Source organism: Cetorhinus maximus, chromosome 1, assembly GCF_964194155.1.
Source record: "Cetorhinus maximus chromosome 1, sCetMax3.hap1.1, whole genome shotgun sequence".
Lineage (NCBI taxonomy): Eukaryota > Metazoa > Chordata > Chondrichthyes > Lamniformes > Cetorhinidae > Cetorhinus > Cetorhinus maximus.
Genome location: NC_135879.1, coordinates 129,095,233 through 129,109,105, shown reverse-complemented (window position 1 = coordinate 129,109,105; position 13,873 = coordinate 129,095,233). Strand labels below are relative to the sequence as shown.

Here is a 13,873-nt window from a genome sequence, read left to right as displayed (position 1 = left end):
TGTTGAATGCCAACCATTTTTCATACAGTTTCCTAGCCTTTCAAATCTTCCTCTTTTTTCATATTTTTCCTCCGAATCATTAGCCATTTCATTCTATGCCTCCTCTACGTGTTCTAATCTTGTTATTCATCGATGGACTTTACTTCTGGTCTGAATATTTCTCTTCATCCAGCACCTTTGCCATTCAATTAATCTGGATAACATCGTATTTGTTCCTTTTGAAATTTGCTAAAAAAAGGTTTTCTAATCTGCATTTTTTTGATTCTGCTTTTTTTAAATTATGTAGTTTGATGATGAATTCAATAATGTGAGAATTAATTGGCCTTAAATATCTTCCTTCAGGTTACCTATTTATCCCACAGCCGGTGTGGCAGCATCTGTAGACAGAGAAACAGGATTAACATTTCAGGTCTTGACTTTTCATCAGAAGGAGTTCTGACGAAAGGTTATGACCCAAAACGTTAACTCTATTTCTCTCTCTACAGATGTTGCCAGATCTGCTCGAGTATTTCCAGAATTTTCTGTTTTCAGATTTTCAGCATCTGCACTGTTTTGCTTCTGTACCTATTTATCGCTGTTGATTACCCAGAACCAGCTTTACATAAATCTGAACTATTGAACAAGTGTGGGTGGCTTCTAGTATTTAGAAAGTAAGTTACCTTCAACTAGCCCAACAATGGCCATTTGGCATTCATCTCCAACCGATTAAAAAAATAGAAAAGAGTTGCATTATTATAACGCCCATTATTCATAGTAGCAAAGAAGAGAGTGGTTGCAGGACTCTTCACTTAGGGATAGATGGGTTTCTCTGATGCTGTGGAAGCTAATGAGATCTCCAATACACAAAAGCTGGGAACTGAACCTTAGAAAATAAGAAACAGGAGCAGGGGTAGACCACATGACTTATAGTCTACTTCACCATTTAGCACGATCATGGCTGACCTACGACTTCAATTCTACCTTCCTGCTCACTCCCCATATCCCTGGATTCTCTGAGAGACCAAAAACCCATCTACCCCAGCCTTAAATGTATTCAATGATAGAGCATCCACAACCTTCTGGGGTAGAGAATTCCAAAGATTCACAACCCTTTGAGTGAAGAATTTCTCATCTTAGTCCAAATGATCGGCCTCATTTTCAGATACTGTGTCCCTGTGTTCTGGATTTCCCAGCTAGGGGACACAGCCTCTCCATGTCTACCCTGTCCAGCCCCTTCAGAATTTGTATGTTTTAATGAGATTTTTTAAAAATTATTCGTTCATGGGATGTCGGCGTCGCTGGCTAAGCCGGCATTTATTTCCCATTCCTAATTGCCCTTGTTCAAAGAGCATTTTAAGAGTCAACCACATTACTGTCAGTCTGGATAAGGTAAGATTTCCTTCCCTAAAGGACATTAGTGAACCAGATGGGTGTCTACGACAACCAACAAAAGTTTCATGGTTATCAGATTTTTAATTCCAGATTTTTATTGAATTCAAATTTTACCATCTGCCATGGTAGGATTCGAACCCAGGACCCCAAAGCATTACCCTGGGCCACTAGAATACCAGTCCAGTGCCTCCCACTTCTCACTCTTCTAAACTCCAGAGAATATAGGCCCAATTTACACAACCTCTCATCTTAGGACAACCCTCTCATCCCAGAAACCAACCTAGTAAACCTTCATTGTAATGGCTCCAATGCAAGTAGATTTTTCCTTAAATATGGCGGAGATCAAAACTGCTCCACCAGTTCGTCAGATATGGCTGAGCTGCTACCAACGCCCCCAGCACTTCAAACAGGACCAGTTGCCGCACACATGGGACATGCCAGGCAGGGGTGGCAGGACACTAATCCAACACCCTCCTCACCCCACCGCCCCCCTCCCCAATTTTTCTAGCATCTGCTAGGCAGGTCCGGCCTTACAGCAGCCAGCCTGCACTGTGCAGCCTGCCAACGTAACAGATCCTAGGATTAGGACATTCCTCCAATCAATGAAAAGGGATCTCAGAAATGCAACAAACTTTAGGAAATCCAGTGAACAGAAAATAAACAGAAACAAGGTCCCACTGGCAGGGCCCCCGAATTAGGATGTTCCCAGTTGAGGACAAGAAAAGGAGAAAGAAGAAAGGAGGAAGGATATAGCCAATCTTGGAATATTTGGCTCATTTGGTTTACTGTATGTACAACGGTCATTTTGAAAATAAAGACACCTGATACAGGTCCCTTCGGTGTCCCTAATTTCCAGGATTCACTGTAGTTTAAGGTGAAGAGTTACAGCAGAACTGATCAAATCAACTAGACCTTACCGTAAACAGCATGGTCCTATTTGCTTTCATGTTTGTTGGCTGCACAATATTTGGTGCACTAACAGCACGTTTCCGGGCTTCTAGTAAACCACCACTCTTTGCTCCATCATAGTCTGAGCCGCTGCTCATGTCAAGTGAGCCACTTTTCCCCAGAATACTCTGTGACTGTGTAGCTGCATCCTGAATAGTCAGTTTAGGAACAGATTTGTTCCTCTTTTGCACTAATGGTGTTGGCAATTTGGAACTTAAGAACCATGAATTCTCAGTCTGTGGTCTTTCCGTTCGTTTCTGCCCTGCTCCTCCTTTTCTTCCGTCCTTGTCGTGTTCTTGGAGGTGGTTAAATTTTTCGATACATTCATCAATTAGTGCTGGAGGAGCTTTCTTGTGTGCCACTGTCACCTTCCCGACGAATAGGACCTCATACTTCTGAGCAAAGGAATCGTCATCATGCACGCGGATTTGCGTCTCTTCCTGCCGTACTGGCTTCCCAGCCTGACGGATAGTATTGATGATCTCAGGAACCTGAGGAACCAAGAGAGAAAGATTCAGAACTGCTACTTTAAAGCAAGATAAGAAGCTGCCAAGTTACCATTGCAAGATCCAGATCTACGATCGACCAATGGCATAAGCACTTAAAACCCTCTACGTGTCTCTATTAAACATTTTGTCCAAATCTGGCTCTTCGAAAGCTTTCCTTCACTTTGTCAAATTCATGTTCACTGACTGCAACCATCTCCTTTTCACTCTGCATGTTACATTTCTCCAAAACACCCTCCCTGACCAGAATGGGCCCTGAAGCCTCTGCTGCTTCCTCGAGCAATGCCCCATACAGTCTCTATCAATCACCACACTCCTTCATTTAGCTAAATTTCATTTCACTTTCAATATTTTTTTCTTTTAACTCCACTAATTTCTTCCAGCTAAAATATCTTTCTTTGGTTAGAAGAACTCCATTTGTTGCCAAAGTGAATAACCTCAGACTTCCCCACATTTTGCTCCATCTGTCACCTTGTTGCCCACTCCCTTAATCTGTCTATATCTCTTTACAGCTTCTCTGCATCCTCCTGACAGTTTATATTCCCACCTAGCTTTGTATCATCAGCAAACCTAGATACATTACTTTCTGCCTCTTCGCCTAAATAGCTGAGACCCTAGCATTGATCCTTGTGGGACTCCACTATTCACTGCCTGCCAATCTGAAAATGTTGCTTACGCCCACTATCTGCTTTCTTTCCATTAGCCAATCTTCTATCCATGCTAATATATTACCCCCAATTCTGTACAGTCTTATTGTGCCTATTAACCTTTTGCATGGCATCTTATTGAATGCCTTTCAGGAATTCAAGTCTATTACATCTACTTGTTTCCCTTTCTCTACCCTCCAAGTTACATCCTCAAAAAACTCCAATAGGGACTGAACATACAGACTGTTCTTCAGTTTAGTCACTATAAATGGCACAAAATTCCCAAAGTAGATTCAGCGACTATGTGTGAATAAAGGAGGAATTTTGTATTATGCATCCAGTCATAAAACATTGATGCATAAATTTGAGAAGAAAACCATTCCTTTTCCAATCCATTCCAGATATGGCACTGTAGCAGAAGTGCCAGTAAAAGCAATACACCATTGATGTAATAACCCCCTCTATCCCAGCACACGTGACTAGTGTATGTACAATCTACGGGATACACTGAAGGAACTTACCTATGCTTACACTAACAGCACCTCACTCTCCTGTAATGTCTAGCACCATGAAAGTTAAAAGCAGCAATCTTATTGGAACGCCAACATCTGCCAGTCCCACATCATTCTGACTTGGACATATATTGCCATTCATTCATCATCAACATTGTGCAATTCCCCATCCAACACCATTCCAGAGGCACCACCACTACTATGAGGAGTGCAGCGGTCCAAGGAGAGGAGCCACCCGCCACCTTTGCAGGGATGTGGCAATAAATGCAGCCTTACCAGCGTGACCTACATCCCAAGAACAATTTGTCTTTTAAAAAAGCAAGTTCCCTGGCCTTTCCATACACCCACCCCTCTCCAACAACAAATTACAAGGTTTATTGCCTTTCTCAGATTTCAATTCACAATCTCTTGGCTGTTCACCCGGTAATGTAACCACTACATTATTATGCCTATTTGTGCACTTGAGACTGTAATTAAATCCTCTGCAGCAGACTTGGGGAAACGTCACTGTAGAACTATAGGATCATGTGTCAATGTGTGTATGACTACATTTTATACCAGCTTCTTAAGCAGACAAAAGTACAAATGATCCAAAGATCAGCTTTATTAAGAGGTGGAGGGCTGGGTTGGGCAATCTGTTGTTCAGCTGCATGAACAGGGAATAACAGCAGAGCAAGGAAGTCCAATAATGCAAGTACACATCATAAGTCATTTGCCTTTTGTTGCTTATTGATTGAGACACATTATTGAATGATCGGCAGAAGAGATCTTATGCATGGTTGCTTTGATGCTGTCACCAGTGGTCCAAATGTAACCCAATATAAATAGGAAGAATTCAGAACATCAGACAGCTGCAGTGCATTGCCAGATAGAAGTGGTTCTACAATAGGAAATGGTATTAGCTCAAGAAGTTAAGTACTGAGGACTTGATTCCTTACTTTAGGCCACAAATGTATTTCACTGTAACACACCCTAAGGTTCCTTGCCCTGGAGGATTTCAATGGAAAAACACTACAGAGGGCACTGTGGCCCTATTAATGTGGTGGCAGGGTAGTTTCAATTTTAACACTGCATTTTTAGCTGCTGTGAAACCAAATTACTACACATGCCACTTTATGGGACGCAAAAATCTAACTGTAGACTAAACTTGCCCTGTTTACTGATTAAGGAATTGGGAGACAAAATAAAGTTCCTAAGGTTCCAGATCTGACTTTTAGGGCTGGAGCACAACCTAAAATGCCCACCTGATTCACACAATGGTATTTTTGCTATGAATAGAACACCTCCCCTCTCAAGAGTCTACAAGTCTTGCTGGGATCATGTTCCAGGTTGATGGCTGCTCTCCAAATTGTAATGGAACTGTTTGTTCTTCACATGAAAGCACAGGAAAATTAGTGAATGGGAGGCGGGGGGAGGAGAGGAAAACCACAGCTACACCAGAATCCATCACCCAATGTCCACAAACACACATTTTGAGCAGGAGTCACTGACAAGTAATTAGGATGCAGAACCCTATTCTATTTCTCCCTCGCTGACCCAGGGATATTGAAGCCAATTACAATTTCCCTTGTATTACCCTAACTAAGATTAGCCAACTCAGCAGAGGCCAGGAATTAAACTTGGTTTTTTTCTGGTTTACATGGATTGATTCTACACTGGTAAGTTCATTTTCCCATTAGGTCGTTAAGAGAGCACAGGAGTCTATCTCAAAAGTGAGCCATTATTCTGTTGGTAACACACACACTCAGGGGCAAGCATTATTTTTTGTTTAGCATTCTGTTGACAATTGACACATATTGCATGCTACAGACAGGAAAATAACACAGCAGGGAATTGTAATACCAAGCAACAAGAGAAAGGGGCTCATTCTTCACGATTGGCTAAACTCCAGGTTTGCAGGTCATAACCATGAGAAAGTGCGATTCAGGAGTTAAATTTTGGTGTAATGTCAAACTCCCTTCTATCCAGGCTTTAAGCAAAGTCCCACTTGCTGAAAACTGCCAGCCAATCAGAGACTGACAGCTCTTCTGTACTCAGCAACACCAGAGAAGAGGAGGAGTCACAGAATCACAGAATGGTTACGGTGTAGAAGGAGGTGATTCGGCCCATCGTGTCTGCACTGGCTCTCTGAGCATTTTAACTTAGTGCCAATCTCCTGCCTTTTCCCCCTAACCCTGCATATTGTTTCTATTTAAATAATCATCTGGTGCCCTCTTGAATGCCTCAATTAAACCTGCCTCCACATACTTCCAGACAGTGCATTCCAAACCCTAACTACTCGCTGTGTGTCATGCTGGACCCAAAACGTTAACTGTTTCTCTCTCCACAGGTGCTGCCAGACCTGGTGAGTTTTTCCAGCACTTTGTTTCTATTTGGGACAGACATTTTACTGTTTGAAATAGTAGTCACTCATTTTTAATGAGAAAATAATTCATTTTGCATCAACTCAAATAATGTATGATATTTTTAATATTCTTCTCCTCCCATATGTGACATGGCAACCCTTTCCGAATTAGACATAGAATGCAGAACTCCGATGCTAAACAATTCAAAGGTCATGGCTGCCACACTCACCTAGTGAAATGATAATGGATACTCTTTCTAGAATCAAAATAAAGAGAGAAAAAGTCATTTGGCCCAAAGATAATCTCTTCAGTTTACTAAATCTACTGTGGTGTCTAATAACAGCAATAATTTACCTCAATTGATATTTTTTTGCAAATTTGCAGTCTGAATAAAGGATATTTTTCTGATGCAAGTTTACTTATCACTCCTTTGCATTTATGCCTTCTTGCTTGCTGTACATGAAATAATTATCTTGCGTTCACCATATATAACGGTTAATATTTATTGTGGATCATAGTGAGTCAGAGAACATGTTGTTTCATGAAAATAATATAGAGGGTTTTATATATGTTTATCTTCCAAAGCATTACTCACGTACATAAAAGAAGTTTCGGACTGTAACTGTTTATTTGTTTCTTTCCCACTCCAATCCTTGGTACGTTTTGTTTTTATTTTTCATTTTCCTACTATATATCTTAGTCTCTATGGCTAATGCAAATGTTTCTCATCATGGCATCTATCCCTCCTCCCCATTCTTGGTCTATAAACCATTTAGCAACTAGTTACTTCCCATTGTTCACTCTATGGCTGCAGATAGTTTTCACACATATTGCTTTAGCAACATATTGAATTTTTACATCTTACATTTAGTAAAGCCAGGGCATGGAGCAAGATAACCCATCAATGTGTAGCAGGGTGTACATGTCTGGCAGTACTTAAAAAAGAGTGGTGTGGCTTTAGAAGGATCAGAGATCAGGTTGCTTAATGTCTACAACAGCCAATTGAACAATTTGACTGGGTCAGTGGTTGCTGGTGCTTCTTTAATGCAACTTTATATAACCTTCGTGTGCATTTGATTGGGTCAAATGTGCAAAACACTTAACAGATGACCAATCAATTTGAAGCCCGTGAAGTATCTAACCAAAAAATCTTAAATACAGACTCAAGCATGGAACCCCTGAATCAATTATTTCAATTTTAGATTGAAATCCCAGTTACCAAAAGTAACAATGTCTTTAGATACCTTATCTCAAATTGTCATTATCTGCCCAGGGATTTTTTTCAGCAGACCCCAGATGTTATTTCCATTGTATCCATTTTATTATTTCTCCTTTCTCCTAACTATACTCAGTTCTGCCGAAGGGTCGTGAAGGCTCGAAACGTTAACTGATTTCTTCTCCACCGATGCTGCCAGACCTGCTGAGTTTTTCCAGGTAATTCTGTTTTTGTTATTATTTCTCTTGTTTATCATAGGGGAGGCAATGGTGTAGTGGTGTTGTCACTGGACTAGTAATCCAGAGACCCAGGGTAATGCTCTGGGGACCTGGGTTCGAATCCCACCACAACAGATTGAATTTTAAAAAAGGAATTAAAAGTCTAATGATGACCATGAAACGATTGTCCATTGTTGTAAAAACCCAACTGGTTCACTAATGCCCTTTAGGGAAGGAAATCTGCCGTCCTTACCTGGTCTGGCCTACATGTGACTCCAGACCCACAGCAAAGTGGTTGACACCTAGCCAGTGACACCCACATCCCATGAATGAATAATAATAAAAAAATTCTTGATTCTTAAATTTCTAAATTCTCCTAAACATAGATTTCCATCTTTACGACCTGTCTTTCTTCTCTTCATGAACAGCTTATACTTTGAAGTCCATCCAATTTTTAGTTGAGCTGTAATATTGTCGTTCCTATATCTGTTCTGAATATATTGGGTTGTCTCAGTTTAACTACGGTGACTGTCCCTCCTGAACATATCAGATCAGATTGTGACAGGAAGTTGGGGAAAAGATTAGGAGTGAGATTAGCGAGGGGATGCAGCATTAATAAAAATGTTGGATGAGAAGCAGAAGGCTTAGCTGCAATAAATATTGAGAAATATATTAAGGAAGAAGGGAAACGTAAGAGGCTAAGAGGTAGTGTGAAATTAAATTGCAGTTGTTGAAGGGGAAGAAGATTAATAATTATGGAGGGATACATTATATAGGAGCTAAAATGGAGTCCCAGGCATTACACCATGGCCCCGAGGTTTACAGGGAGATAAGGAGAATGTGGGTGGTGCTCGAGGAATAGCTGATAAGGCCAGGGACATGGATCTCCTGACCATTTCACAGCACATCCTCACTATAATATTTTGTTCCAACAGTTGGCCTAGTGGGAAAACCACTGCCAGCAGCTCACAGCCAGGAATTCTTGGGGACAGTTCCTGGCAACTGAGAGCCAGGGATTGGGACTTGAAGGGGAAAAGGAAGAGAAGCAATCAGGAGGTAGGGAGCCTGGCAGAGGGAAGAAAGTTACCGTGATCAGGAGAGGGGAGGCTCACTTAATCCCAAGTGGATTGTACATTGATCTAGCTAGGTCTGTGGTGGAAAGCTGAAGTGCCCATCTTTCCCCCACCCTCCATGTGATACTGAGCTTTTTGTTCCAATAGTATACGAAAATACATTCCAAAACATTTCAAACTGAATACTACAGAAAGTGCAATAGAATTCAACTTCTCTCCAAACAGCATGAAGTGCCTTGATACAATTTCAATACTCTTGATACTTACAATGTACATTCCATGTCAGGCATGTAACATGAAGCATTCTACAGAAATTTCAGCCCCTCAGCGTACTACAGTTGAAAAGCCTTGAACAGTGGCCTTTCCCCATTGTGCCTCTGTGGTGGTTGTCCCAAGCTTTAGTGCCCCCTTCAGCATGTAGTCCTGGACCTTGGAATGTGCCAGTCTGCAACACTCAGTGTATGGCAATTCTTTGCACTGGAAGACCAGCAAGTTTCAAACAGACCAAAATGCGTCTTTCACCAAGTTGATGGTCCTCCAGCCGCAGTTGATGTTTATCGCCTTGCGGGTTCCTGGGAACAACCCGAACAGCACAGGGTCTTACATCACAGAGCTGCTCGGGATGAACTTCGACAAAAAATACTGCATCACTCCAGACCCTTCTTTGCAAAGGTACATTCCAGAAGGTGGTGAACAGTGCTCTCTTCCCCACCACAGCCACCTCAAGGGCAACATGCAGAGGGGGCTGGACTCCAGGCATGTAAGAAGGATCTTGGTGGTTCTTTGAAAGTTCTGGCGATGAGGCATTCTGCGAAAAGACAGTCTACTCAGAGAACCATACAACAGGATCTACTATATCCTTCTCCCGCAGGGCCTTGAGGACGTTACGTGCTGCATAAGGTGCTTTTCTGCATAAACTTTTCCACGAGTGTTCCACGGCAATGTGGCCAGACATATCCTTCATAACACCGCAGACATGTAGAACCTCAGCACTTAATGACACTTGGTGTTTGCATATCGAGGGTCTATGCACACCTTGATGCAGCCGCACACTGAGCTTCTGCCATGTCAAAGCATTATTACAGTAACACTACTGCAATGGGTTGCAAATACTGGCATGTAACAGTGGAATGTAGCACTCCACCTTCTGGTAGACCTGTCTCTACCGTTTTAAAATGGAGTTACAGGCTGGAGCCCAGTGAACCCAAGTATGACTTTCAACCTGCCTTAGGGGCTCGGACATCATAATAATTGATATGAGGCATGATGATGCTCAAATTCTTAAAAGACACTGCTCAGCTGCCATAAAATGGGTCCGTGGCTTTGCCCACTCCGTTCACATTGGCCTACTTATGGCATTAATTTTTCTCGTAAATACACGGATATCTCTGCATTAAAAAAGTGCTCAGAAAATACTCTGTTTGACAGGGTGCCAACATTCTATTGGTTTGGAATTTCTCAGATTAACTACAGTGACTGTCCCTCTTGAACATATGAGAGAGTTAAAGCTGATCTCTGCTTGCTAATCAAATGCTGCTGTCTCCGACTGTGATTGCTCTATTCAAATAGCTGTGTGATTGATGCAAGAAGACACAGTGCATTTAAAGTCTCCCGTGTAGTGACCACCGACAAAATGAAGAAATCCGGGTCCAAATGGCCAGCTGATGCACCAGTGATCTTAATTAACTTCTGATGGTGGCGAGGCCACAGCGCAGAAGTAACATGATAACAAACACAGGAAATTAAAATACTATACTCAATGGCAGATCATAGAAAATAATTTTACTTCATGACAAAAGTTACCAATTCCCCATGCTACTGTTGCACCAGAGGGTGCCGATGAAAGTATGCCACTTGTACCCGCTCTCCATTTACCTATAATGCTATTGCAACCTTTTGCAGAGACTGGTTAGTGACCTCTGCTATGGTTACTGCCAACATGCCAGATAGCCAAACACCAAGTAAAAGTACTAATGAATCACAAAATTCATGGGATGGTATGGGGGAGAATAGATTCAGCTCCCTTATATCAACTGCAGCAATTCCAAACAATTCCACTCTTTCTCAGCCCCCTCCTGCCTTAGATGTAAAGAAAAATCATCTGGATTATTATTCTCGTCAGTTTTTCTATCCTCAAGTCTCTGACTCCTTGTAGGCTACAATTCTATGAGTACCCTTGACTAGCTAACTGAAGCTGCTAATTTTATATGCAAACATATCAGCATATCAAAAGATTCCTGTAGTTGCAAATTCTGATATTCATCTGCAGCTCACACAACAGCAATTCCAACAGGCATAGTGGTCGGAAATGGGAATCATGGTGATTTCCCATCATCCTGGCCAGAGGCATTAGGACCAGCACCCCAACTATTATCTCAGAGAAGACTTTGCTCTGGTCAAGAAAAAAAACAGGGATCTTCCTATTCTGGAAGGTTTGGCTACTAATTGGATAAAGCTACTAGTGGACTTCACAAATGGATGTTAAGATGAAACAAAAAAATCATTTGTATTACCTGCATTATCATATTTCATTTAATGCTGAGGCCACGTTCTCCTTCTCCACCATCATCTCTTCCCTAATGGTTAACTTTAAGGCTTCGAAAAAATGCTAAATAAAGTTTTCCCATCTGCCTCGTGAATGCATGGAGTTTTGATTGTTTTTTGTTTAATTCATAATTAATTTAATGAGTACTAATTATCAGTGCCAATCAGAATTTTTGCTCTATTGATGTGAATTTTTCAAGTTTGACAATAAGAGACCACAATAGACAAAAAAACACCTCCAATTATGTTACTATCATGTCATATTTGACAGTTTTGGATAGTGTTTGCTTTCTGACTTTAATATGACATGATAGTTACATTAATAGATTTTTTTTTGTCTATTAGAATTGGATAGGGTTGGTTTCTGATTTTGTTTCAAATCTCCAACAAAGTCTACCTCCATCCATATAATAGTTCTTCTATCACTGAAACCCTTATACATGGCAGTCACCGAGGTTTAACTACTCCAATCCTCTTTGCTGGCTCCTGTCCTCCTTCCAATGTGTCCAGAACATGGTCATCCATAACTGTTCTCATTCACTCACCATGCTCCCCGTTGCAGGTCTACGTGAACTCCCTGTTCCATAATGCAAATTTAAAATCATTTTCCTCATCTACAATTGCATTCAGTGTCTCATCCCGCCTATCTTGGCCGACTCCTTCAGTATTATATTTCCTTCCAATCACTTCTTGCATTTGATTCTAGTCTTCTGTGTATCCTCCTTCCTCACTTCCATTTGCGTTTGAACCTTCAGCAACATTAGCCCAACTCTCTGGAGCTCCCCAAGTCCATCTACTCCTCCTTTCCTATTTCTCTCACCGCTTCAAAGCTTATTTTGTCAGTCAAGCTTTCCATCAAACCTCTTAAAACCTTCTTTCCTGGCTTGCCACCCATTTTCCCTGTTTATTTGTGAAATTCAGGTTTGGTAAATGCTTTTCAATAATAGTTAGGATTACTTTGTCAATTCAGCATTTAAAAAAAAAAAATTCTTTTGAGTTATCAACAGTCACAGATTGCAACTCTTTTGAGTACAATCACAGTTCTTGGTTTCCGGGAGTGGGACATGAACCCACAACCCTCTGATTCAAAGGCGAGGGTGCTATGAACTGAGCCACAGCTGACACTTCCAATTCAGCATTTTAAACTCTTTCGAGTTATCAACAGTCACAGATTGCAACTCGTTCGAGTACAATCACAGTTCTTGGTTTCCGGGAGTGGGACATGAACCCACAACCCTCTGATTCAAAGGCGAGGGTGCTATGAACTGAGCCACAGCTGACACCTCCAATTCAGCATTTTAAACTCTTTCGAGTTATCAACAGTCACAGATTGCAACTCGTTCGAGTACAATCACAGTTCTTGGTTTCCGGGAGTGGGACATGAACCCACAACCCTCTGATTCAAAGGCGAGGGTGCTATGAACTGAGCCACAGCTGACACCTCCAATTCAGCATTTTTAAAAAAAATTCTTTCGCGTTATCAACAGTCACAGATTGCAACTCTTTCGAGTACAATCACAGTTCTTGGTTTCCGGGAGTGGGACATGAACCCACAACCCTCTGATTCAAAGGCGAGGGTGCTATGAACTGAGCCACAGCTGACACCTCCAATTCAGCATTTTAATTTTTATGATTTATGTGCATTTATTTACACATTACAAACATGAACTTCCTAATCACACAACCACAGCTTTACTCTCTTACCATAGAGCTCTTTCGAGTTACCAACAGTCACAGATTGCAACTTCTTTCGAGTACAATCACAGTTCTTGGTTTTCCAGGAGTGGGACATGAACTCACAACCCTCTGATTCAAAGGCGAGGGTGCTATGAACTGAGCCACAGCTGACACCTCCAATTCAGCATTTTAAACTCTTTCGACTTATCAACAGTCTCAGATTGCAACTTCTTTCGAGTATAATCACAGTTCTTGGTTTTCCAGGAGTGGGACATGAACCCACAACCCTCTGATTCAAAGGCGAGGGTGCTATGAACTGAGCCACAGCCGACACCTCTTACAATCACAGTTCTTGGTTTCCGGGAGTGGGACATGAACCCACAACCCTCTGATTCAAAGGCGAGGGTGCTATGAACCGAGCCACAGCTGACACCCAAAGTAGTAACTCTTTCGAGTTATCAACAGTCACAGAATGTAACTCTTTTCGAGTACATTCACAGTTCTTGGTTTCCGGGAGTGGGACATGAACCCACAACCTTCTGATTCAAAGGCGAGGGTGCTATGAACTGAGCCACAGCTGACACCTCCAATTCAGCATTTTAATTTTTACGATTTATGTGCATTTATTTACACATTACAAACATGAACTTCCTAATCACACAACCACAGCTTTACTCTCTTACCATAGAGCTCTTTCGAGTTACCAACAGTCACAGATTGCAACTTCTTTCGAGTACAATCACAGTTCTTGGTTTTCCAGGAGTGGGACTTGAACCCACAACCCTCTGATTCAAAGGCGAGGGTGCTATGAACTGA

The 13,873-nt window shown here is 41.6% G+C and overlaps 1 protein-coding gene across 6 annotated transcripts in view; it reads right to left on the bottom strand.

Annotated features, from left to right (window-relative positions):
- tbc1d1 (TBC1 (tre-2/USP6, BUB2, cdc16) domain family, member 1) overlaps positions 1–13,873 on the bottom strand; it is a 274,907-nt gene that overhangs the window by 173,122 nt on the left and 87,912 nt on the right. For all 6 annotated transcript variants that reach the window (XM_078546134.1, XM_078546135.1, XM_078546136.1 and 3 more), the window contains exon 2: positions 2,289–2,810. In XM_078546134.1, the coding sequence (XP_078402260.1) occupies positions 2,289–2,810 (522 nt within the window). The remainder of the gene's footprint in view (positions 1–2,288; positions 2,811–13,873) is intronic.